At 41.2% G+C, this 26508-nt stretch overlaps 2 protein-coding genes across 5 annotated transcripts in view; both read left to right on the forward strand.

Annotated features, from left to right (window-relative positions):
- The first annotated feature begins 71 nt into the window (after positions 1–71).
- Positions 72–21371, forward strand: CEP57L1 (centrosomal protein 57 like 1). Of its 4 annotated transcripts, XM_081857248.1 has the most exons (13): positions 72–372; positions 624–791; positions 7545–7583; positions 8277–8415; positions 11202–11381; positions 12175–12296; positions 14315–14431; positions 14946–15023; positions 16897–16992; positions 17827–17904; positions 17998–18212; positions 19696–19840; positions 21035–21371. In XM_081857248.1, the coding sequence occupies exons 3-13, from the start codon at positions 7578–7580 to the stop codon at positions 21239–21241; spliced, it is 1383 nt and encodes a 460-aa protein (XP_081713374.1). In that variant the 5' UTR covers positions 72–372; positions 624–791; positions 7545–7577; the 3' UTR covers positions 21242–21371. The 4 variants fall into 4 exon arrangements, with proteins under 4 accessions (XP_081713374.1, XP_081713372.1, XP_081713373.1 ...); XM_081857246.1 differs by lacking the exon at positions 72–372 and having other exon boundaries at positions 557–791; XM_081857247.1 differs by lacking the exons at positions 72–372; positions 624–791 and adding an exon at positions 5526–5741 and having other exon boundaries at positions 7543–7583.
- A 1346-nt stretch (positions 21372–22717) lies between these two features.
- LOC309339031 (uncharacterized protein) overlaps positions 22718–26508 on the forward strand; it is a 54326-nt gene continuing 50535 nt past the window's right edge. The window contains exon 1 of the mRNA XM_081856693.1: positions 22718–23363. Within this exon, the coding sequence (XP_081712819.1) occupies positions 23194–23363 (170 nt within the window). The 5' untranslated portion in view covers positions 22718–23193. The remainder of the gene's footprint in view (positions 23364–26508) is intronic.

The raw sequence follows: 26508 nt of genomic DNA on the forward strand, positions 1-26508 counted from the left end.
TCTCTGCCCGCCGCCCCGCTTTCAAGGGGAGAAAGTCCCCGTCCGGGCTCGCCTGCTCCCAGCCCAGCAGGGCCTGGGTCTCTTCCCGCCCCGGACCCACCCCTCGCCCAGCGCAGCGGGGAGGAAGCTGCCCATCAGCAGAACGGGCGCGGGGAGGAGAGGCTGGCGCGAGCCCGCCGCGAGGCTTCTCCGGACGGAACCCCAAAGAACCGGAGCGGGTCGGATTCGGCGGAGCGCCCCCGCCCACCACCGCTCCCGCTTCTGAAGCGGCCAGCCTCTCTCCCCGCCATCCCCCGGGGCGGCTGCAGACACCAGGCCCCGCCCCTTCTCTCAAAGCTGCACGCGCCGCCTCGCCTGTGGAGTCGACGCGAGGTAGATGTCCGGCTTCAGCCAATCCCCCTCTGAGCTGTCAAACCACCAATCGGCGTAAAGTGTTCCCGGGGCGCCTGGGACATATAGTGTAAAGCCGGCGGAACTGCAGAGCTTTCTTGTTCAAGAGGAACTACAAGTCCCAGTAAGCAGTGTGCTGAGGGAGAAAGCGTCAGCGCCATCTGGTCACGTGGGCATATAAAAAAAATTGCAACCTCGGCTCTACTCCGTGTTTCTTTTGTCTTTGTCTACAGGCGACGAGGGTAGTGGTCGCTTTTGCGATGAGAAGGTGAAAGAATGATGAAAGGTGAAAGGTGAAGAAGAAGGAAGAAGATGGTCGCTTTTGTGATGAAGTGCTGCATAGATATAGCTGGATATATACTGGGTGACTAGCTTTTCTTAAAGATCCTGCTCCGTTAACGGTAAACGGCTGCATAGTAACGAAGCGTCTTCAGAAAGTGAATGTTGGCTATGCATGTACTTTCGTTAGGTCCATTTTTACTGGATTATAACCCATGTTGGCCCTGCTCAGAGACGACCTATTAATGGACATGACTAACTTGCATCCATTATTTTCAGCGGGTCTCCTCCAATGTTTCTTTTAATATGAAGTTTATAAGCATTATAAATAAATCAAATTGGGCCTCTTGTAATTTTATCTCTGTGTCAATTCTTTGTGTTTTGGACTCCTAAAAGAGTAGGATTATTTTTCATTTTTTAGAAAAGCAATAGTCGCTCAGTTCCTTTCAGTCTGTGAAGTTAAAGATACAGTACAGTGGTACCTCGGTTTACGAACTTAATCCATTCTGGAAGTCCATTCTTAAACCAAAACCATTCTTAAACCGAAGCACACATTCCCTAATGAGGCCTCCCGCCACCGGTGCCCTTCCACCATTTGGCTTCCGTTCTTAGACCGAGGTAAAGGTTCTCAAACCAAGACACTATTTCTGGTTTTGCAGAGTTTGTAAACCAAATCATTCTTAAACCGGACTGTTCTTAAACCGAGGTACCACTGTACTTCCTTTCACTTCTTTTATATAGGGTCATTGAATTAATTGAATACAGTAGCCAATTAGTCATTATTTTGTAACAAGGAAGGCAAATATTAAGTTAAACATCACAATAAATAGCTTATTCTAGAAGCTTACAGCTTTATATACTTGTCTATTATATGTATGACTCGCTTAATGTGGATACCAGTACATCTCACTATGCCACCTATTTAATGTATATAATCTTGTCTATTGTTTGTGCAGGTTAAAATGTAATTGGTATCTGACTACATCTTCACAGTAGATGAGAGGGAGTATTCTTATTGAACTTTGTAAGATGCAGTGAAGCTTGTATAAAAAGTTGAGAGAGGAAGTTATGCAGCTGAAATATTATCCAAAGCAAAACTCCTAATACTCTCTGGTACAAAGTTTGGCTATCTTTCCAAAACAGCTCTTGACATGAGCTTGACATTTGATATATAACCTACACCAGCCTAAGCCATTCTAAGCAATACTGTGAATAAACCCCTTTTAACATAATGGGGGCTTATTTCAAAGTAAACCTGCTAGAACTGAGCTGTAAGTGCTCCGGAGTTGCAGTTTTATAAAACCCTTAAACTAAGATACCTGTATCATGCAGCTCACAGTAGAAAGCTGGTTAAAATTCAAATATGCCATAGTTAAGTGTGTTCTAAACTGTCTTGAAGGTTAAAGTGTTTGCAATTGCCTTTGCTTCTACAGTTGTTTAATCGGATCTTTGATATAATCCTCTTCCACCATGGTATAACTTCAAAAGAACTGAAATAATTATCCACAACATCTCTGACAAGCTAAAGCTAAAATTCAGCAAAACTCAGTCATCGTAACATTTTCTAACCTGTTCATTTTAGCTCTTCTGCTTAGAGCCAAGTATTCCTGGCAAACAACCATTTGAAGACTTAATTCCTGTTATGACTGAAATTTTAATGACATTTATGACTTGCTTTTCTTATATTCCTAGTGAACTAATGCTAAGAAGAAAAACATGCTATATTATTACAGTGGTACCTCGGGTTAAGAACTTAATTCGTTCTGGAGGTCCGTTCTTAACCTGAAATTGTTCTTAACCTGAGGTACCGCTGTAGCTAATGGGGCTTCCCGCTGCTGCTGTGCGATTTCTGTTCTCATCCTGAAGCAAAGTTCTTAACCTGAGGTACTATTTCTGGGTTAGCGGAGTCTGTAACCTGAAGTGTCTGTAACCCAAGGTATCACTGTATACATCTATATGCAGGATTCACCTACCCAGTCACATCAATGGAAGTCCTACACAAGGGCTTCATCTTGCGCATTGCTGTCTGCAATGAGCCTTGGGGGCATGAGTGTAGCCAAGAGAGGGCAGCTGCCCCCCATCAAGTAAAACAAAATAAATAACTAACTGACCAATCACGTTGGTTCTGCCCCCGTAACATGCCATGCTTTTGGGGGGTGTCAGGAGAACCCCTAGAGCAGCTTATGGGGGGAGGATAAGGGGGTCATTCTTTCAGGCAAGCTGGAATTCTTGTGCTGACAGAACAATCAGAAGAGTACAATGTTGAATTCCTCCCAATATGAGCAAGAGTAATTAAATGTATGCAGTTTGGTCTTATGCAGTGTTAGGCATACATAAAACCATTAGGTTTTCAGTTTCTTCTCAAAAGTGAACAACCCTGGGTTTAAGATGGTCACTTTTGAAAACTTAATATAATATATGCAAAGGGCAAAAAAATTTACTCATTTCTGTTTCCTCATATGGATGTTCTAAATCAATTGCTACTCTAAACGAGCTCTCAACAGGATTATTGTGGTTAATATAAAGTTATGTTAAAATGATTTAGATGGCTGTTTTATGCTTGTGCGAACAGTCAGTTATTGGAGTTGGGATTTAATGTGACACAGTGGAGGCTTTTTTGTATGCCCCCCCCTTATGTCAAGCTGGGGGCTGGGAGAGTGGAGAATAGCACCAAAATACATTATTTTTCCCAGCCTAATCATCGTAGCAGGAGGAATTTTCAAAGAAACCATCAAAATAGTATGTGCAGATGTTCAGCCAACTGTTTTCTCAGTTCTGGATGGAAAACAAGGGGGGTTGGGAAGCAGGTTCATGTTCCAAACTGGCCTTTTCAAACAGTCTCTTGCCAGTCATATTGGCTTCAGGACAATAGTTAGAAGAGCAGAGAGTTTTCCAATATTGCTGCCCATATTGTAGCTATTAGCATGAATTTATTTTGGAAAATGGTCAGAAACTGAATGATTCATAACACTGAACGCTGAAATGTGGACAAACCTATGTGGATAAATGTGCACATTCCAGTAAACCACCTTGGAGGATTTATAACTGTTTGCCTGAATGCAGGGCACAGTAGCAGTTCTCAAACCATTTTAAAAGTAAGTAATCCTATTAAACGCGGGTGGCGCTGTGGTCTAAATCAAATGCATTTCCGTGCGCTGCTCTGTTTCACCAAAAGTGGCTTTGTCATGCTGGCCACATGACCCGGAAGCTGTACGCTGGCTCCCTCGGCCAGTAAAGCGAGATGAGCGCCGCAACCCTAGAGTCATCCGCAACTGGACCTAACGGTCAGGGGTCCCCTTTACCTTTACCTTAATCCTATTAAAAGTTAACTTCTCTGAAGCAAGAGAGTTGACTACTCTGAACAACATTTTTAATTCTAGAACTCAGTTCTTTCTGGCAAACTGTGAGCCACAGTTGTTCAGCAACTTTCCCAACTAGACAATGAATCAACTCTTTTGAGAAAGATTTCAACTTTGCATTTTTAAAATCTGCAGGCCGTAAGAAAAAAAAGTGAACCTTTAAAAAAATTAATTTGAGGCATTAATGTAAGTGGATAACACCATGTCATATCAACTTTCTTTATGCTATACTTGCAGGCATATACATATCTATATGTATCAAAATACTATGTATAATGCAAATGTGGTTTTAACTCTAAAATAATATGTAGATACATATACTTTCCAATACTTCTGCTTTGTATTATGCAGGCCTGTTGCTGATTTGGTGTTTGAAGTTGGCATGCAGTTAACATGAGCTAAGCATCTGACTGCTATGGGAGGTCTCACTCATTAAAACATCTTTGTGTTTCCTGCACCAACACTACAGCAATAATATCAACTGCTGAAAATCAATTATCCTTGACAAAAATAAGAGACTAAGACCATAGACCTATGTTGACTTACTTGGGAGTAAGTCTTGTTGGACAGGTGTTTGAGTAAACATGCAGTCTTAAGATGCAAACAATGAACACCAAACTCAGACTAGTTATTACTTCACACTAGCTTTTTATCACTACTATGCTGGTGAGGGCTTGGATACCATCTTATCAGTTGATCCATTCTGCCACAATGTAGGAAATGGAATTTCCTCCCTTTTAGTATTAGACAGTATTATATTTTGGGTGCCTGACTGAAGACCTTCCTCTTTCAACAAGCCTTTTGAGACCTTTCCCCTCCTGCATCTGCATTGGAGTTGTTTTTAATGTGTTTTGCCATCCTGGGCTTTTTGGGGGGAGAGTGGGGTGTAAAATAAATATTATAAGTCGGGCAGTAATAAATAGTCACTTTGTGTATGTGGTCAGTGTTGTGAAAAGCTGCATCATCCCAGTCGCCTACACTGTGGCTGGTGGAGGGTTAGCCACTCCCCCCCCCCCCCCCGGGCAGGGCCCTTGCGCCTTTAATAAGTAAAAATTCCGAAAGTATTGCTAAAATCCACCATATACCACGGCGGACCATCGGTCCATCTAGGTCAGTACTGCGGCGTTTCAGGGTCTCAGCGTGGGGCTGAACGTAGGACCTCCGATGCTTTACCACTGACCTACACCCCCTTCCCGCACAGGAAAAAGCGCGGCAAAAGCAAAACAGAATGTGCATGTCCATTGTCTATACATCTCTCATGGAGCCTATCAAACCAGTAATTCAGCTAATTCATCCCATCGCGAGACGTACGTACTCCCCCCTGCATGCAATGCAAGGGAAATGCTGGCGTGCCAGCCCAAGAGCAGCACAAACAACCTCCTCCTCCCGCCCTGAGCCAAGGAAAGCGCTTCTGCGGGCGAGGCAGGAGGGCGGGCAGTTTCCCTAATCCAGGGGGAGCCGCTAAGCGACCTGGGAGGAGGCGGGGCCAATAATCCGGGTCACGGCTCGAGGGCGTGGAATCCCCGAGAGCGGGAGGGGAAGCGGGCGGCTTGAAAAACGGCCCCGGCGAAGAAGGGCGCTCTAGGAAGTGAGCCGCCTTTTATGGTTAGCTGTGGTCTACCCGAAGCCGGGGAGCAGAAGGCGAGCGGCATAACTGGGGCTGGGTCGTCCCGCGAGCTCCTCTGGTGCTTGCAGCTCGGGTGAATCCCGGTAAGGGGTGTCTGCGGGGAGGGAGGGGGTCGTCGTCTCTTCCCCTGTTGAGTTTCTGCTGGTTGCTCCCTCCCCCCCCCGCCCCCGTTTTCACCTGGCTCAGGCTCCTCGCTCCGCCCGCGTCCAAATGGGAGACCCACAGATCCCTTCCTTTACCACCCAGCCCTCGCCCAAGGGCCCCACCCTGCAGTAACTTCCAGCGCCTCGGCAGAGTCCATAAAGAGTGTCCTGCCTGGGTTTTCCCAACCCTCCCTCCCCCAGGAGAGGCGAGAGCAATCCTGGCCACAGACCCCCAACAGTTCGCTTCCAAGCCCACCCTGGCGTGCCAGGAAGAAGATGCAGGCGAGCGAAGAACACGAAACCTGCAGCTGTTTTTATGGGAGGGGAAGGAGGAGGGAGCCGACTTTATTATTATTAATTATTATTACCACCGGGAGGACACAAAAGAGGTGTTTGATGGCGGTGAAGGGGCCATCCCTGATATATTCGCTGAGTATGGCTGCAATCTTGCACCCGCACATGCCTCGTTGAATTCAAGGCGGCTTGCTTCTGAGAAAACACGTGTAGGCTTGCTTTTTAAGGCCTTTAAAACACGCCCCTCCAGGACTTAATCGTTTCACTTTAAAAAAGAGGAAGAGGTGCTAGAGCTCACCAGCCATGGTTCAAATTCAGCTCAGGTGTGGATGCAGGGATAGATGACAAAGTACAAGATACAAGAGGTTCCTTAAGTAGCTTTCAAACTGATCTGTCTAATAAAATGGTGTTTTTTCCTTTCAAAAACATGTTTAAAGATCTCTCTGACTTAAGTGTCTCAATCCAAATACAGTATAAAAATTATTTCACCCCCATTTGTCAGCCTAAAACAGAAGGATTTATTACAGCTACTAGCTAAAATTCTTTCCACCTGCCCCTTGCATAGTTACTGGGATTACAAAGTCTATTTAATATTTGTACCAATGTAAAACAGTTTAGACTTGTTTGCAACACTGCTGCACCCAGTGAAAACATTTGGACAGAACCTTTCCAAATGAGCATTGTTTTTGCATGTAATATTGTGTCCACGTTTGTTCTTTTGATTTTCCATAGTTACATACATGCTGCTTCTAGCTGAAATTGGGTTTTAATGGTTTTCCTAATAAATGATTACTGCTACTTTGTGCAAATAAAGCTGTGTGCCCCTACACTCTTGGTAATATACTTATTACTTTGTTGAACACCTAAACATTGGTCATTTTACATAATATGTAGGAAGATGGGGCCTGCTGATGGTGAGGATGCCATGAACCAGTTTAGTTTCCGCAAGAATGAACAAGATTGGGGTGGGAGACTCTGGTTAGCTATGGTGAACAATTATGTAAGTATTGTACAAAGGCTAATTTCATTTGAACAAAAAATCCTTTGGAAGAAAAAAGCTGCCAGTAACGAAGGATGAAGGGAGAATGCTGGAGAGAGCAAACGTACAAATGATTTTTCCAGACCAATTGAGAGAGTTATCTAGTCCAACCCCCTGCTATGCATTAAAAATCTGCAGCTAAGTGGAATGCAAACAGTGCAAGCACATAACAAAGTGTAGAGCAGGCTAATATATTTTGTGCAATTTTTCTGTTGCAAGTTTGTGGGAAATCAACCAGATTTGATGTAGCCTCATTCTTGTTCATAAAAAATGTAATCTATCTTCTCTTCCTATCTTCTCTTCCTTTCTGTGTAAATGTCTTAAAATAAATACAAATAGCTGAGGAGAAAAGGCATTCTGCTTATACTTCAAAATAAGGATCACACAACATAATGACTTTTCTGTCTTGGCAGGTGAGTGGAACTCTGGAGTCTAGACCCCCTATAATGGAGGTAAGTAATGTGATGTTAGCAGCCAAAGAAACTAGCCCATTCTAAAGCAGTCCCTAAAGAGGCAAAGACGTTTGAGCAGGTTTTTTAAGTTAGGGAAAATAGCTTTCAGTGTAGTATTACTGCAGATTCCTCTCTTTTTTTATGAGTATGTCAGCTACATTGATCTTTCTGTTTAATTTCCAAATAATCACTGGGAAACTTAATGCTTCTTAGCATTAGGGGTCTGAGAGAACCCTCTCTCAAGCAACATGAGAGAATGAACATAGAACTACAAAGGAATCTAACCTAAATTTACATCATTCCACAGAATTAGGCAAAATAGCTGTATGGGTTTAGTTTTAATGCTTCTGACTTTGTATTTTAACCTGCTTTGGGAGCATGGAAACAAACGTCTGTGAAGGAACGTTTTGCCACAGTGAACTACAGTAGTTAATCTCAAAGTCATTGCCCTCCCTCTTATTCCCATCAATAGATGTTAGAGTCAGATTCATGCATGAAAAGGAAAATAGCTTACTGAACAAAGATAAAATGTACATTCCTTGCTCTGTCTATTCCTTGCTCTATTCCTTCCATGTAGCATGTTGCCCAGAAAGAAAAACAACCCTGGGTGAAAAAGATTCCCCAGCATAGTGGAAGGTGCCTGAATCAACACTTTAAGATAACTATAAATGACACTGTATATCTTTTCTGCAGTCTCTAGATTCTGAGTCGAAGAACAGCTACATAGGAAGTTTTCTTCAGCCTCCAGATAACATATACTCTGCATTTACAAACATCAGATCAAAGGAGGCAACAGTTATGGCAAAAGACACTCCTGCACCAAACAACCAAGGTAAAACACAAAGTATTGTAATATGACACGTGAGTAATGTGACATTTAGTCAGCAAATATTCTTGGCCTGTGCTGAATGCGTTTTGGAATGTGCTACTGGTTTAGAACTTATCTGATATTTGAGATCCAAGAAAAATAGCTAGAAAGACAATGTTGGCTTGAGTAACATATCTTCTAGTGAACAGGCTCTCTCTGGTATTTGTTCGAGGTGACACTTCTCCCAGGTGCAGCTAGGCAGTGTGTGGGGTTACTCAGATTTCAGCTACAAAGGGAATCTGCCAGGGGTAAAAAAATATGTGCACTTCTTTTTCAATTTGCTGAGGCTTCGTAGGTGGCCGTGTCTGGCAAGCTACATAGCTCAATTTAGACCTCAAACCTCTAAGTAGTAGTTTAGAACTTCAACCATAGTTTAATCCTCAAAATATGAAGGCAAACCATGGTTTTGAGCTGCTTCTGTGCTTCTATTTGATGTCTGTTCAATGGCATTCTAGTCTCTTAAGTTCAGTGGCCTCAAGAGGACAAATGATTTGTCAATTTTTTCATCACACCAAACGATGATTTTGGATCCTGATTTGCCAGCTAATCACAAACTAGTTTGTTGATCCATATATATACTGTATATCTAAAAGTTTTGGGATTAGCACAAATGGCTGATTCATTAACTGGATTTCATTTACCAGCTTTGCCTACATAGGTAAATTTGGGCCATGTTCCTGGCCTTTTATTTTTAGCTTTTTTAGTAGTCAAAACAAAAAAGAATCAAAGCTTCTGAAACATAACAAAAGAAACACAACCAGTAAACATCATTGAGGGGGAAATTGTCACAAATGAGTATATTGCAAAAGAAATATATTATACTACAGTATTATGCTGCAATAGCTGTACGCACATGTGGAGACTTGATAAGTACTGCATGTGCTTGTGTTTGGCTTCATGTTCTCTACAAGAGTGAGAGTTTAATTTGGCCTAACCTGAAGTGCATTCAAAATGACTTCTCTATTTGCCATAGTCTGTTTCCTGTCTGTTTTTGGCATGGAACCATTTATTTCATGCCCAAGTATTTATTCACACAGCGCATAGTTAAACTATGGCACTCACTCCCACAGGAGGCAGTGATGGCCACCAGTGCAGATGTCTTGAAAAAAGGATTGGACAAATTCATGCAGGAGAGGGTTGTCAGTGGCTACTAGGCACGATGGATGTGCTCTGCCTCCACAGTTGGTGGCAGCAATGCTTCTGAACACCAGTTGCTAGAAACCAGAGGAGGGGAGAGTGATCTTTTGCTTGAATCCTGCTTGAAAGTTTCCCACAGGCATCTCATTAGCCACCGAGAATAGGATGCCTTTGGCCTGATCCAGCAGGCTCTATTATGTCCTTACATTTTTATTTATTTTGTTAAAGAGAAATGTAACTTTTGGTGTTGGACTATGCAGCACGTACCTATTTAATGTTTTACTTACTTGTCCTTGGAATATTTCATTATCTTAAACTTGGTTGGTTTTTTTTGAGTAGAGCAAACATGAGTGGGGGCAGGGAGACAGAAAGAATAGCAAATATCTTTGTTCTGCCTTGGAATCGCAAATCTTCAATAGAAGTCTGAAATTCAAAGGTGAGGGTGCCTGCCAACTCTGCTGGAAGAGAGTTGCACAGCGTGGGACCAGCGACACACAATGCCAGGGGTCTACTTAGACGAGTCAGGCCTCAGTAACTAACAGCTCTCCTCCAGAAGGCCTCAGTGATTGGTCTGGTATCCTGGACCCAAGTTGTTCAAGGCTTTCTGTATTAATGCAAAAGCCTTGAAGCTGGCCTGGTAGCGTATAGGCAGCCAGTGCAAATGTTTTAACAGAGGTGTCACATGCTGTCTTCCCCCATTAGCAGTCTAGCCACTTCATTCTGCACCAGATGGAGTTTCTGGACCAGCCCCAAGGGCAGCCCCACATAGAACACATTGCAGTAATCCATTCCCAAGGTTACCAATGAATGGGCAACAGCCGTAGAGTTCTCCAACACCACTTTTGACAGTTCAGTGAGGAATCTGTCTCTTTGGCCCTATAGCAGATGCAGACCCTCATAGCATGTTCCGGAGCAGAGAGGTATCCTGGCAAATGGGTTGCAAACGTTATGGGCCACAGCAAACCCCATTGGCAGCCCATTAAACCCATGCTGGTGCTGTACCAAGTTCCCAGATGGGAACAGCTGAGTCAGATCAACTCCACTCAGCTTGCCCACCTAGGTCTTGGTAACGTTCCAGTCCCTGACTAGGAAATTACTGCTAGGTAGCTATAGTGAACCTCTTTATTCTGTCATTCTTAGTATATGGTCTTGTTCATCTGAGCACAAGAACTGCTTTCTTCTAGTGGAGCAGGATGCACAACTTTATACCAAGAAAAATAAGCATGTGTGGTTAGGGCATTTTGCAGCTATCAGTAGAGAATGGGCAGTAATATTTTGTAGGTTTGTGTATGCATGTGTGTCAAATTATGCCTTCTATAATCCACCTGCTCCAATCTGAGTGGTGGTTACATTGAACCAGAAGCAGTAAGAGAAGATGAGAGAAACCTTCATATTTTTGGTGCCTTACTGGCCTTCTAACCATAGCACAAATGACAGAAAGTGGATCTTTAAACAAGTCTATGTTTCTATCATCTAAGCAAAATATATAGCAATGTAATATCACTGATGTTGCAGGTTGATGCATAACTGATGTTCACATTAAAGTAGCTTCTTTGCTTTATTGTTATTAAAGTAGAGATGTGTCATTAACAATTAAGTTACCTTTTCACCAGCTCTAGTGGCAGCCCTTAAAACTCTTCAGGAAAAGATTCGCCGTCTTGAATTAGAGAGGTCACAGGCTGAAGAGAACCTGAATTGCTTGTCCAGAGAAGCTGCCCAGTATAAAAAGGCCTTTCAGCATGACTCCGATGAGAAGGATATAACTCACCAGGGAATGATGCAAGAGAAGAAAGGTACCTTCTACTACCACTGATGACAGCCTTACCATTCGCATCTATTATATCTTAATCTCAAATGAGCACTCGTGTGGTTGTTTGGTTGTTCCATTAATGTTTAATCAGGATATGTAGTAAAGAGGTCTATCACATGATTTAAATATTTTGTTCTAGCAGATCTGCCTTTTAACTGCTTTACTAATTGTTTAAATAAAAATGCATAATGCACTTTGGCAATATTGTAGAAGTGCGTGATCATTTGCAATTTTTAAAAAGCAGGAACTGCTGCTTATTAAACTATTTTCATTTAAATTCCCTTATGCATGGGTGGAGAACTTGTGACCTCCAGATGTTGCTGGACTTCAATTCCTGTGATCCCTTGGCTGGGATTGATGTTTCTATTTCTGATGTTTTAATCTATTTTTTGTTTTTTAAATTGTAGATTGTTTGCTTCTTTCTTTAAGCTACTTTGAGACATATAGTGAGAGGCAGGGCACAAAGTCCTTAAATATACAAACATAATTTCTTTTAAGAATTGTGCAGGCTTTAGGTTAAACCATAAGTATACTTATCAGTTTTGTTGCAGGAATACTTTCATGAGCCTCTCTGAAAATAACCAGAGCGCTTCATGTATCTCTACTGTTGATAACCTAATAAAATGAGAGGACAGTAATGGGATTGGGTCATTAGTGAAAGCAAGCAAGTTCATTTCAACAGCATCATTATACTGCAAATTAGAGCAAAAATCTGTAAAATCAAATAAGACATAATTATTACTCTCTTTCCCTCCCCCTGCATTCCTCCCCTTCAGATGTGAGCATGCAGTTAAGGGCAGCACAGTCTCGCTGCTCTTTGCTGGAGAAACAACTAGATTACATGAGAAAAATGATGGTCAATGCAGAGTTGGAAAAGAAACTGGTTCTAGAACAGCAGGTGCACATGTTTAATATATCATATTCTTGCCCTTTGTTTCTCCTTCCTTTGTATCTGAGGGGCTTTGCTCAAACCTTGTTGGTGTGATCTCTTGTTAGATCTTGCTTATCTGTCACCTTCATAGACAGTCTTTGAAAACACTGAGAATTTGTGGTTGTGAAAAACTGGTTGATCAAGCATAAGGTGCACATATATCGGTTTCCATGCATTTTGTCTGAATTAATTTTAAGATGTATTTTAATTAATTGATGTTTGTTTTTATCCTTATTGTGTTGTTTTTATGATTTTAGCTGCTCTGAGCCTGGCCTTGGCTGGGGAGGGCGGGAAACAAATAAAATTTTATTATTATTATTACATGCTTTGTTTATCAGAAGAATAGAATAGAAATCACACAACTACAATGTATGGTGGCTTCCATAGATTCCTGTGTTTTTAGTAATAAGTCACCTTTGGCTAAATTTAAAAACAACAGCAACAACGACGTTATTATTTATATGCATCTGACTGGGTTGCCGCAGCCAACCTGGTTGAAGCTGTTTTCACCAACACTTTGAATTGTGCTCAGAAATGTATTGGGAGCCAGTGTAGGTCCTTTAGAACCAGTGTTAAATGGTCCTTGCGGCTGCTCCCAGTCACCATTCTAGTTGCCGCATTCTAGATTGTAATTTCCGAGTCACCTTCAAATGTAGCTCCACGTGGAGTGCATTGCAATAGTCTGCAGATGACAAATATTACCTCCCACCTCCCTTAAAGCTGCCAAATAGTGTGTAAATAAAAATGAAAATAGCCATCTAACTATTCTTTCCTGGATTTTTTAATACTAGGGTTTCTTTTTAAAATAAACTGAGATTTCACGAACCTTTTTCTAGGAGATCATGTTGCCTGTAAATGGGAAATGTCTCATAATTGTTTCCCATTTACTGAGGCCAATAAATGCCTCAGTACAATCTCTGTTGAAGCTGTGTGTGTGTTTCACGGAAAGACATCAGTAAACCCAAGATTTGTTTTCTGCTATATTCTTTGCCTAGATGCAAACTTTCAATATTGAAAGTTGGCATTTCTGTTCCTTAGCTAGATTTAATGCAGCTTGGTGTTACATGCAACTAGTAAATGTGCAGTGAACTATGGATAGCAGATAAGGATACACATTTCCATCCATGTTCCAAGGTGTATTCCCTTTTTTGTGCTATGCACGGCTGGTGTCACTTGGACACCTGCAACATAATGCATGCATGTTTACAAAATTTGTCCATCTCCACCTCAATCCATATGCACCTATACATAGTGATATCCAGGACACTGACAAACTGGAACGTGTCCAGAGGAGGGCAACCAAAATGGTCAAAGGCCTGGAAACGATGCCTTATGAGGAACGGCTAAGGGAGCTGGGTATGTTTAGCCTGGAGAAGAGGAGGTTAAGGGGTGATATGATAGCCATGTTCAAATATATAAAAGGATGTCACATAGAGGAGGGAGAAAGGTTGTTTTCTGCTGCTCCAGAGAAGCGGACACGGAGCAATGGTTCCAAACTACAAGAAAAAAGATTCCACCTAAACATTAGGAGGAACTCCCTGACAGTAAGAGCTGTTTGACAGTGGAATTTGCTCCCAAGAAGTGTGGTGGAGTCTCCTTCTTTGGAGGTCTTTAAGCAGAGGCGTGACAACCATATGTCAGGAGTGCTCTGATGGTGTTTCCTGCTTGGCAGGGGGTTGGACTCGATGGCCCTTGTGGTCTCTTCCAACTCTATGATTCTTTGATTCTATGATCCAGTGCCAGCTGTCATACACAGAAAGCAGATGCCTGGATCTTCCCTTTGTTTCCATGTGCAGCAAGATCCTGTGCAAATCTGTATGCATTTTCAGTTCTTGTCTGTAAGCCTCCTAAACTCATGCCCATAGCACTTGCTGCATCATAATTGCATTTTCTGTGGCATTGAATTTGATAATCTGAAAGCTGTAAACCATTTGAGCAAAGCTTGCTATCACTTGCCAAACCACTATCATGTGCATATTTTTCAGATGCAGCTTCAGAAGGAAAAAGACCAGAATCATCTGGAGCTATGTGCAAAACTTGACAAGCTTGAAATTCTAGAAAAAGAATGCTGGAGACTTACTAGCACTCAGAAGACTGCAGAAGTAAGTAAATAAATATCATTAAATGGCTTTCCGAATAACATTTAACATTTGTGAGACTAGTAGCAAAACTGCAGTTCTGGATCTGAGCTTTCCGGTGGCAAAGGGAGATGGCGGCAGAAGTGGGAGCACTGCTTTTACCTATAAACGCCACACTTCTACATTTGGTGGACAGGGCTGTTTGTTTCTGTCGTATTTCTGTATTTTGGACCTACTAGTGGTTAATATGGTCCCCATATGTTTTGTGCTGCTTTAAAATGTGGATTTTTATTGTGATTTTTGCCTTTATTTCTGATGTTTTTATTGTTGTAAACCATTCACATATTTCTTTGAAATATGGAATGGTATATAAATTATCCAAACAAATAAATATTTTACTTTTGCTTTTCTTTCCTCAGCCTTGTTTCCTTTAATGGAAAGCTTTGGCTCACTTTCAGTGTTCTCGCCCTAAAAATGATAACTGTTGAGTTCATTTATTGTATGTGGTCCCTTCCCTGCCCCGCTCTCTCTCTCAAAGGACAAGATCAGACACCTGGAACAGAAGCTTCTGGAAGAGCAACACCAGCGCAAACTAATTCAAGATAAAGCTGCGCAGGTAAGAAGATGAGTATTTTTGCAGTGATAAAACGGGAGGTTCTACAGACAGCTGTATGCTGCAGTTCTGCTTTAACCAGCAGTGATCCTGAATACAAACCATGACACACAAGTATGTTTTGCTGTCTATATCTGCATTAGTTTGGATCTAGTGACTTTATCCTAAATTTGATTGCAGGAAATGTCATTTCCTTACCCCTGCCACCTTTTGCTTTTGAAGAAGGACAATCCCCTGAGAATAGAAAGCTACCAGAAATACATTGTGCCTTTTGTTGGGCTAATAGCCTGACCCATCAAGGGAAATTCAACCCATCAACAAAGTATCATTTCTGAACTTGCTATTCTTGTTGCCTATCTGTGACTACAAAAAAGGTCTCTGTTAACCAGTTGGAGAGCACACCATAAAGCTGTAATTCACATGATCTTGGTAAGCTGTGCAGGCTTGGTCTAATAAAAAGAATAGTTCTAACATGTTAGCAAACATAGATTAATGTGTTTTACAGAAAGGTGGTCCTGTTCCTTGCTAAGCAAGAAGTTTGTGCATAATAAGTAGCTTTACCTGAGAGACTTATTAGCCCCAAATCCTGATAAACTGATCCAGACTTGACTGTCTAGATTCAGTTTTTGCCATACCTGCCTCAGATTACAGATGCATAGAATGGTTTCAAATTCTGTTCAGATCTACTCTGAAGTAAGCTCCGCTGTGTTTGATGGTGTTGCAGACATACATACTGTACTGTATATAGTTTTCTGTGTGTGTTGCCTTTCCATAGTTCAAACTAGACTCAAGGCAGCTTACAACATGAAAACAATACATAAGTACAACATAACAAAAGTAGTCATACACAATCAAACATCAAAAAATGGACAACCAAAATGAACAATTTTTGCATAAGATCTAAAATATTCAAAAAAATATTATCAATAACAGCAACAACTTTTCCCGCCCCAACAAAAACCCTAAAACAATACCTCAGTCCAAAAGTTTTTACCTGGAATCAGTCAAGGCTCTACCATCCCAGGCCAAATGGAAAACAGGCCTGCAAGCCAGGGAGCAGATCTTATATCACTCACAACCAAGATGGTAACACTCAAATTAGTATATAGATGAATTTCTTTAGTACAACAGACCAATACAACTACTATTCTGAAATGAAGTAATTATTCCCTGGCTTTAGTGTGCTGCACAGCCACGTATATAGCAGGATCCTACTAATTTGTTATTTGATAGCTGGATGGGGAAACTAGTTCTTCTCAGGTGTCACAATTAGAAGAAAACCTTAGAACAACAATTTACTATCATCAAATAAAATTCTGTCCCTTCCAATTGTTCTGAAACTAAGTGGATCTGGAGTAAAGTATTTTTAAAAAACAAGTAGGAAAGAAAATGGAAAAGAGACTCTGATGTTATGGAAGAATGGGGCAACTTCAGGGGACACCAGGCGCTACATAAAATGAGGCTGGAAGTCATTCATGATATAAAGGAATAGTTTTACTATTTTACTAGTACAACCTGATAGAAGTAAGCCCTATGTTCTGACTAGATGCTGCTAATGAGTTTAGGCAAGAGTTTTGTTCCATGCCAATATAGGGTATAGTTTTTAACCCATTAAGCAGATGGCCTTTTTGAGAGCAATCATTATTCACTGTAGTGGTGTTAAACTGCTCAGATGGGTCTTACAAACTGTCAAAGCTACTTATCCATTGGTCACTTATGTCACACTGAAGAGAGGGATCACTATCTCAGTGAACATCATTGGCATCTGTTGAGAGAGATTCGTTATCTTTGGACCCAGCTGTTTTCTCTCTGTAGCTTTGGACTGAGATACCACTCTGTCCATTTAACAAGACATGGTTGTATTTTTTTACTGCAGCTCCAAACGGGACTTGAGATGAATAGAATTCTTATGTGTTCGCTTTCACCTCAAAAAGAAGCAAATAAAAAAAGGAGGAAGAAGAAAGCCGTAAAGGTAATAAAATAAAAGGAAAAAAGTTAGGTTTCTCAGCTTATGTATTGAATACCAAGAAGAAACTAGTCAAGTGGTGTATTTCTGTTATGTTCTCTGTTGTGTCTTGTGAGCCCTTGAGCTAGATAGAACCAGTGGGGCTTCCAAACTCAACTTACAGCTTCTCCTCCTTGCCCTGTCACCTGTATAATTAGAGGGGGGGGGGACGGACTATTGACACCAATATGTATTTTCCAAGTCTAAAAGCAGCATGAAGCAATAACAAAAAATGTGCTCACATACAAACTGCAGTTAGGTTTGGAAGAAGCCTTCTATTTTCAGTGGCTTTTTTTGAAGCTTAATGGTGAGATTGACATTAAAAGGGTGCACAGGGGGGTGAATGGATGTGTGTGCGGCATCCTCAGAAAAGGCTTCAGGTGTGACATGGTGCTACAGAGGGAGGAAGAACTGACAAGAGGTAGCTTACACAAGTGGATTTAAGACCTCTTCTGTATTTTAACACACAACTATTACTTTAACTGTACAGCAAGTTTGTCTTCTGAGCATTTTTCATATTTTGCCAAGTCTCAAGACAGCTTAACATCCTGTTGATTATTCTGAACATTGGAGATGCTGATAACGCTGGAAGTCTTGTCTTGGTAACAATGCAACTTCAGCAAACTATAAACTGCATATAGCAGCATATAGCAACAGTTGTTCTAGCCATTTAAAAGGTTGCTTGGGACACTATAGAAAAGCAATCTGATGTCAAAATCGACACATGATACAATTGCAAGTTTAGGACACTACTTCTGCTTCTTGAAATAAAGGAATAATTCTAGTTTTTATACTTCTCAGAAACCTTCTGGTTTGAGGAAAGCATCAGGCTCACAGCCAAACCTACCAGCTGGGACACTACCTTTTGTTGCTGGGAAGGTAAGCGATGTATCATCATCATCACCATTGAGAATTTGTTTTAAATTACCGTTTGTTTAACGAGGCTTTCTTATGTGCTGCTTTCCCCACAAGTCTGCTAGCTCAAGTCACTCAGTTGTTGCAAATGTTCAAAGCGTCTTGCATATGATGAAATACCGTAGTCAGAGTGCAGCTTCACAACGCCCAGAAGGAGGTGAAAAGAGGACTGGCACGAGCAGACCTTCATCTTGCTCCACATCTTCCTCTGCTACTGAGCATCTTTCAGATCTTCTCTTGATTATGCAAGATGAACTGGGACAAATGAACTTGTAAGTACTCATTTTCATTTATCCATTTGAATACAAAAAAACCTGTAGGCTTGGGGCAAATTGTTTTGTAAGTTGAGAAGAAACTATTTGGGCACTTTTGCAAGTGGTGCTAGGAATAATTTTAAACCCCCATTTTCCATGCGGATATTGTTAATGGCATCCGTCTGTCTCAAGAGACAATGGAGTGCACCTCGGGGGGGGGGGGTGAAGCCTAACTGCTGTGTTAGCAGCACCAAAGTGACCTTCCTAGCGTACAAGCCTGGGCTGTGTGTATGGAGGTCCTAGACTGCCCAGATGACAATTGGCCTTGCTGATGTGGTCCAAAGGAAAGCAGAGAAAAATATTTGACATCAGCTTGGCCCCAGGAGTTACTGAAAGGAGGTATACAAGGCACTATCAAACCATCTTAAGGACTCCAGATTTGTGTAGGGTTTACTCCTTAGCCTTTTCTCCTGAAGATATCCTGCAAGGCAGTAGAGGTTTAGAACCAGAGTTTTCCTTTTCCTAATGGGTTACCTTCCCAAGTCATCAAGCCTCATGTTAGTATAGTAGAATAAGTTACTGAAACAGTAGTGCAGCATGACAAAGTTCTATTCAAAAGTAATATATGATAGGGCAGCTGCGATGGTGCCGTTAAAAGAAAAAAAGATGTGTGCCTAATACAGCTCTTTAGATTCTAGTCCTACTGTTTTTGGTATCACTTGTGAAATCACCCTAAGATTTTAGTGGCAATTCACAGAAAGCAATGAAGCATTTAAAAGGTAAAAAATGCATTGCCTGCAGTGCAAACCCCTTGTGGGCTTAAGCCTTCTGTTTTGCAACTTGCCATTTATGGTAATTGACCCATCTTCTACAAGCAGCTGAGGACATATTTTAGGCTCTAAACCATAATTGCAAGAATTTGTGTCTATAGAAGCCTTTGAGCCACAAGACTCTAATGTGGTGTTTTGTTAACTGCCAACTTCTTATTGTGATAGAAGTCAAAACACATTTAGTCCTAGTAGGGTGCATGATAGCATATCTGGTTATTGCAGCTCTAGTCTAAACAGCATATCTTCTGGTCTTTAATACATTTGCTTCTCATTGTAGCATTTGGAGCTCCAGTAACTTCAAAATATTACTTTTTCACTCTGTTCATCCAGCCAAGCCCTAGATAGTCTATTTAGAACTTGTTTGTAACTCTGTTGCTGAAGCAACATCTGCATAGAAAACAGGACTATAGCAATATGAAATTTTTACGCTACACAGAGAAGTAGCTTATTTTCTGATGATAATGTGTTAAGGACAGTGTGACACTGTTTCAAACATAGATGCTGTACTTTCTGTAATGAGAAGTATTCCCTAATAGTACTTACGTTGTCACTGTACAACGTACAGTCAATCATCATACGTTGGAGGACATGCTGAAATACAATAGTCTTCGGAGGGAAGTGGTGGATTGGATTGTGCCTAAAATGACCACTGAGAGTTTGTCTTCCAACAGTGAACATCAAGAACTCCTAAAGCAGATACAAGAAACACAAAACCAGGAGGTTCGGGAAGACCTAGAACGTGAACTAGATTGTCTTGTGAAACAGATGGAATCTAAAGGAGAGCAGATATCGAAACTGAGAAAGCACCAAGAAAATGTAAGCAAACTGTCCTGAAGTCAGGAAAAGGGATTGACAGTGTAGGCAGTGCAAAAAATAACTAGGATTTTCAGAAAGACAGTGCCTAGATTATATGAGTCTTGCAGAAACAATGCGTAATAGGTGGTGAGGTTATATGAAATAAATTTGCTAAGACTTATATGGGTGTATTAGATTTTGAATGAGACAAGCAAACTAGATGTTGTGTAGGAGACATATGAACTGTCTCCTAAAAGGTTTTGAAAGAGTGGGTGGATGTATTCTTGATTTTTACTGTTTTATCTTTTAAAAACCACTTTGAGGTTTTTGTTTTTGTTTTACAATCAAGTGGGGTATAAATTTTATGAAATGAATAAATCAATTTATGTGTGAGAGGGTGGGTCTTTCTTTCTGAAAAATCAGTCTGTAAGCTTGCAATCAGGATTTGCCATTTGTCTGCTAAGAATCACAACACACACCCAGATGTTTTCTCACCAGTAGGCAAGGAATGTCCTCATATCATTTTTCGTTCCCTGTGTCCAAATTCATTGGATGAGAAAGAAATAAGCAGCTCTGCTTTTTCTCCCCATCCTCCACCATTCCTCTTCTCCGTGGGGGCCTCCCATGATTGCTTTTCATTAAAAAGAGCTAACGATTAGAAAACTGTTTACACATCTCCTGTGCAGCATCTGGTTTTGTGTGTGTTAAATTGAGGAATGTTTTTTAATATTTTTAAAACTAGATGCTAATACATGAATATGTTGTCCCTTCTAGACTATAACTGATCTTAGGGATTAAATAGACGTCTTCACCTTCTCTGTTACTGGGTTGTAACATGACTCATTGATAACTGTATTTACATTATGAGCTGAAAATTATGCCACCACCATGATGTAATATTTTTGTGTATTGCATATTACCATATGCTTGTAAGGAAGTGTGAGGTATATCTATGCTTTCTAGTATTTTCATTCTTCCCTTTGTTCTAACCAGCCACTGCAAGCAAATTCCATAATTGCAGAAAAACAACTGACAATGTCCTTCCTTGGCCTTCCTGTATCATAACCAAATATATCTGGAAAAGTACTAAATGTATACTATCCGTCTTGGTGGGGAGAGCTGTGTAGTATAGGCACTGCGTTACAGGGTCCTTTGTGCCAAAAAGTGCATGTTTCTTTGTACATTAGATGTATTATAGAATTGTTCTCTTCTTAGGTTTACAGACTGAGGCAAAAGGCTAAAAAACTGAAACAAAAAGCAGCCAATTCAGCATCAAGACCTAATGGATTAAAAGGAGCAAAAGAGACTTCAGCCGCTTCAAGAGCCAGTGTGAATAAAAGCACAAGTTCTCTCCAGCTATTAAAGAATGCTCAGAAGCTTCAATCAGTATTGAAGAAAGATGATATTGTGTGGGAACCTTAGTTCTCAAAATTGGCTTATAGATAAATGCCCATTGGGGGCTGATTTTATTATCTTGGCTTGAACAAATATGTTCATTAATGTGCCCTTAAATTCTGCAGCTTAGTTTGGAATAAATATTTTTTCTTGTTTCTATCTTGACTTTTAATTTTACTTTTAAAAATATAATTGTAATTGTTCTAAGGAAGTGTTCTTTATTATTAAAAATAATAATAACAACCTACCAGCCTATATAGAATAAATACCACTGGTTTTTGTACAGTATTGGGGGGAGAAAGAACTGAATCATCCAGGAGCAAAAATTAGCATTTGGCTTCTAAATGACTATCTATGCTTATTTATTTATTTATTTATTTATTTAAAACGTTTACAGCCTGCCTTTCAATATTTCCCCCTGAAATTTAATCTATAGTTTTAAGCCACATCACTGTTTATCTGACCATTATTCTTAGTATCCATATGACTGAGGCCTCTTTAACAGCAAAGAGCTTTCACTCATTTACTTTTCTGTTTTGAGAAAAAGGTTAATTAATGTATAGCAAGAAAAATTAAAATTCAACAGAAATAGTTAGGTGTCAGCCCTGCATGACTTGAGAACTCAATGAGGTGCCCGGGATTTGTCCAGGGGTTGGTTCTTGTGAAAGGGAGGGAGGGGGTAATGAACTTAACCAGTTGGTGTTGGGCATGTAATACTCTTTATTTGCACGTGAGAGGTTTCACGTTCAAACTCAGTAGGTAGTTGACTGGTGTAACAAATGCTGTACATGCAGATGTCCAGCCCTCAGTCCATTGGGCAACATCCAGCACAAGTGGACTTCGGAGCATGCAGCATGATTTATTCTCTTCCCTGCACACACCCCAAATATGTTTCAGAGGCTCCCTCAACAATTAGGAGTACATCTTGGTTGAGTGCAGGGGGTAGAACAATCTGTTCCACTAATGGTGTCTGTTCCAGTGGCAGATAGATGCTGGATTTCACCCGAAGAATCTCTGAGTTGCTTTTTTTAATTAAAGTCCCAAACCAGGTAATAGAGTGGTGGTCAACTGATAGATGTGTGGTATTCTAAACTTTTTACTGGGGTTTTTCCACCTACTTCTGTGATTTCATGAATATGGATATTTTATTTGAAGTTACTGTTGTATACCCTGAGATCTTTAGCATATGGATAAGATATGAATAGTCTAAAATAAATAAATAAGGGACACAGATATAGTGGTACCTCGGGTTACATACACTTCAGGTTACATACGCTTCAGGCTACAGACTCTGCTAACCCAGAAATAGTACCTCGGGTTAAGAACTTTGCTTCAGGATGAGAACAGAAATCGTGCTCCGGCGGGCCGGCAGCAGTGGGAGGCCCCATTAGCTAAAGTGGTGCTTCAAGTTAAGAACTGTTTCAGGTTAAGAACGGACCTCCAGAACGAATTAAGTACGTAACCTGAGGTTCCACTGTATGAGGGATATCCACATTTCAGCCCTCTTCATGCCCCCTCCAAAAAGCCTCTCTTGAGAGTTGGTGCACTTTCTGACTTGGTATGTGGGGCAGGAGAATGTAGCAGAAAGAAGAATTGGGGGAAATCAGGTGAAGTCGGGTCATGTAAGGGGAATGTGATTATTGAATATAATTATTAATGTTTGATAGCAAAATGCTTTTTAACAGCTTTATATATATTAAAAATGTGGCTTCACCATCATTGCAGTCAATATTCTAATAGGTTTTGCACTTCTCTTATTTAGCTTTGTAGCAGAACTGTCTACATGCCTACTTTGTCTTTTGGTCCTCCAGGGCTGAAGTAAGTATTTGTTCCTCTCCTTCTGTGGAAAGCTCCTGTATTCTGCATTGCAATGGAGCAGTGCACCACCCTTTAGTTTTAGAAGCATGGTCAATTCTTTTTCAGTGGATTGTGTGTATGCATGCTGAGGATGCTATGGTTACAGTTCGGCCTGCACAGTGATGAACGCCTCTGTTGCTACTTCGGTGTTCGATTTCACTAGCTATAGAAACCTGTGGGAGACGTGGTTTGCTGCTACAGTTTCCAGTAACACAACAGGGCTTCTCTTTGCTCTGCTGGAGGCTGTTTACCTTCTGCACTTGGGAGGCTGCGACCTTGCTGTTCCTACCAGGTATCATATTGCTCTCAAGCTGTGAGATCTAAGATAAGGCAAAGCATTTTAAATAATTCCAAGTAAATCAGTTTATCGTTTATCACATATACTGCACTAGGTGCAGTCTGTTAAACTCATTTCCTTGCTTATTAATTCATGCTGTAATTGCTGCATATAAAATTTTCAAAGAAAAGTTAGCTTTCTGTTAGCTGACACAGAAGCCAATATGTGTAGCTCTTCCCTTGGCAAACTAAATCAAAACTAAACTGAAATAAGTTTTTTTTAATCATCATGGAGATAAGGGAATAATGATTTCTTCAATCTAATTAAAAGCTTTAAAACTGTATTTTTAGTTTCTGTGCAGGTGTGTTGGCTGATAGACTGGATGTGGACTTCCCAAATCAAAACAAATAACCTTTTTTTTTTTTGTCTACTACCCCACTTTCTCTTCCGTAACCTTTCCGCTGACCGCCCCCCAGCCATAACAACAGGCATTTCACTACCTGTGTTTTTAAGTTGGTAGACAAGTTTGATGTCATTAATCATGTTTCCTTTGAAATTTTATACACTTATTTCACAGTGCTGATCTTAATCTCATTACTAATTCAACTTGTTCAATCATGTCTTTGGCCTTTAAAGGAGGGAGTAAAACTGATCAGCTATAATTTCAGAAAATAATTGAGGTCCAGACCTTGGAGACAATGTACCATGGAATAGATACGGTGCTTCGAGTAAGAGCTTGCATGTTTAGTTGTTGTTTTTTTAAAAGAAAAAGGGTGGAAAATTGCTTTTTAAAAAAGCAGTAGCAGCTGCTCATTGTCTTTTGCTGAGTCCATAAGAAAATTACTTTGGTTTAACAAATGCGCACACACACACACACACACACACACACACAAAAACACGGCTCTCAGTCTTGTGTGTTAACTTGGACAGTGTCTTTTTATTATTATTAAAGATTTTCTTGGTTTACAAAGGTACATGCCTTTTCTTTTTTCCCCCAAGTTGCAGACTTTTCTACAGATGAGTTGCATTTGTTATGAGACATTAGTGTTGAGTACAGCATAAGGTCAGGAAGACGGTGGGGGGGGGAGAGGAGGGGTGGTGGTAAAAATTATATTTTTTGCAATGTACGTGTGTGGTCTCGTATCAGCGTCAACTAGATAGGTTATTTTTCTATTCGCTTGTTATGTTTCCTTGGTAGTGAGAAAGGTTGGGGGCCCAGGGTATGGTTGGTTGGCTGTGGTTGGCTGCAGTGGGGTTTGTTTGCCTTTGTGAGGGGAGGAGGACTTGTTGGGTCAAGTAAGCCAGACTGATTCGTATGCTGTTAGTGGGTAGCATAATTCTTTTTGATATATTACATTATGTTTTCAATTTGTGTAGTAAACAGCCTCCGGGTGGTTTGGGCAATTTTCTACCTTCCTATGAAAATGCTTCACATTGCAATGTATTCCAGGGCATGTTAACTATCTCATAGATGAAAAGTGCCTGTACTATGTGGCTGCAGGTTCACACAAGTTACCGGTACTTACCATGAGACAGAGATTTATGTGGCATGACTTCTTGGCAGCAACTTATGCAATCCAAGCAACTCAGAAATTGAGCCTTCTTATGAGCACTGCAGGAGATAATGTGAAACTGGACTACGGAGTCATACACTTAAGAGAATAATTGGATGTGATTATCAGCATAGACTGGTGGAAGTGGTGGCCTTATAACATTTTGGATTATTTAATCATGTTTTCCCATTCTACTAGGGCTAGCCACTGCTGTGAAGAACTGGCAGGGTGGGGAGAACCTGTTCTGGTGCAGGGTTGGGCGAGATCAGCTTTTGAACATCGCGGTATATCACCAGCCAAACATCGTGATCTGGCGATATACTGCAACGTTGAAAAAACAAGCTGCATTGGCCTCAGCCTTTGAGGCGCCAGGGAAAATTCCTACAGCTCTCAATGCAGTTTTACCCCAGCGCCTAGATGTTTGTACGGCTTTGCTGGGGCATGGGAGGGCTCTTGATCCCCAGCTGAGCCATCCCTGGTGCTCCCCCTGCTCGCAGACGAGTGGGGAGAGCATTGGGGATCCTCTGCGTGGCTCTGCCAGGGATGGAGAGGCCTCCCCATCCCTGGTGCTCCCCGTGCTTATGCGGGGCTGGGGGATCCTTTTAACTGATTGGAGGGGAGCGGCAACTGCACACTCCTCAGCTGAGCAGTTAAAAAACATGCAGAGGGAGGAACAAGCTGTAGCGATACCTCGCTGATGCAGCTTTTTTCCTCCCTCTGCGTAGTATGAGGGCAGAGTGGGATGGCGGTTTCACTCAGCGATATATCACTGGTGAAACCGCCACCGCTCCCGAGTCCCTCTGCCAGCAACGCTCGCTGAAGGAAGTCACTAGCAGAGGGACTCAGCATTGGCGGTTTCACTAGCAATATACCGCTTAGTGAAGCCGACATCACAGTCTGCTCCTCATACCGGTCCTGGGTGATAAATTGATATATCACCCAGGCCTGTTCTGGTGGTGTAGTAGTTAAGAGTGTTGGACTAGGACTAAGGAGACCTGAGTTCAAATTCCCACTCAGTTCACTTTACTGGGTGGTTCTACAAATAAATTGCATGAGGAGCGGGGAGAACCATGTACACTACCTTGAGCTCCTTTAGGAAAATGGTATGTAGATTTAAATAGTCTCATTTCACTAAGCCGAAACAGAGGGAAGGACTTTGACTTGCGCTTGTCATTATTGGCAACAGATGTAGATGTTGGGCCTACTTTAGTATTTCATAAAACCTGTACATTTTGACACACTAAACCAAATGCAGCTCACCAGCCATGTAATGTGACCTGATGACACATGACCCCACCCAATACAGGAAACATAAAGCTCCCACTCCCCACCCCCCGACATGGGCTACTGTATATGACTGCAAAGCTTTGTAGGCCTAAGTTTGTCTTTCTGTGACCGTAACAGGAATAGCAACCCATTCCTTTTCTTCCTGAGGTAACTTGGTTCACCATAAGGTCTGGGTGCTGGTGCCATAGAAAAATAGTATCCAATTATTAGTGTGTAAAACATCAACTGTTTGTTATCAGCCAGCAGGAAGCAGGTTTTAGAAGTATAATAATAATAATAATAATAATAATAATAATAATAATAATAATAATAAAAAATAC

Source organism: Podarcis erhardii (genome assembly GCF_964252035.2).
Source record: "Podarcis erhardii genome assembly, chromosome: 3".
NCBI classification, from domain to species: Eukaryota; Metazoa; Chordata; class Lepidosauria; order Squamata; family Lacertidae; genus Podarcis; species Podarcis erhardii.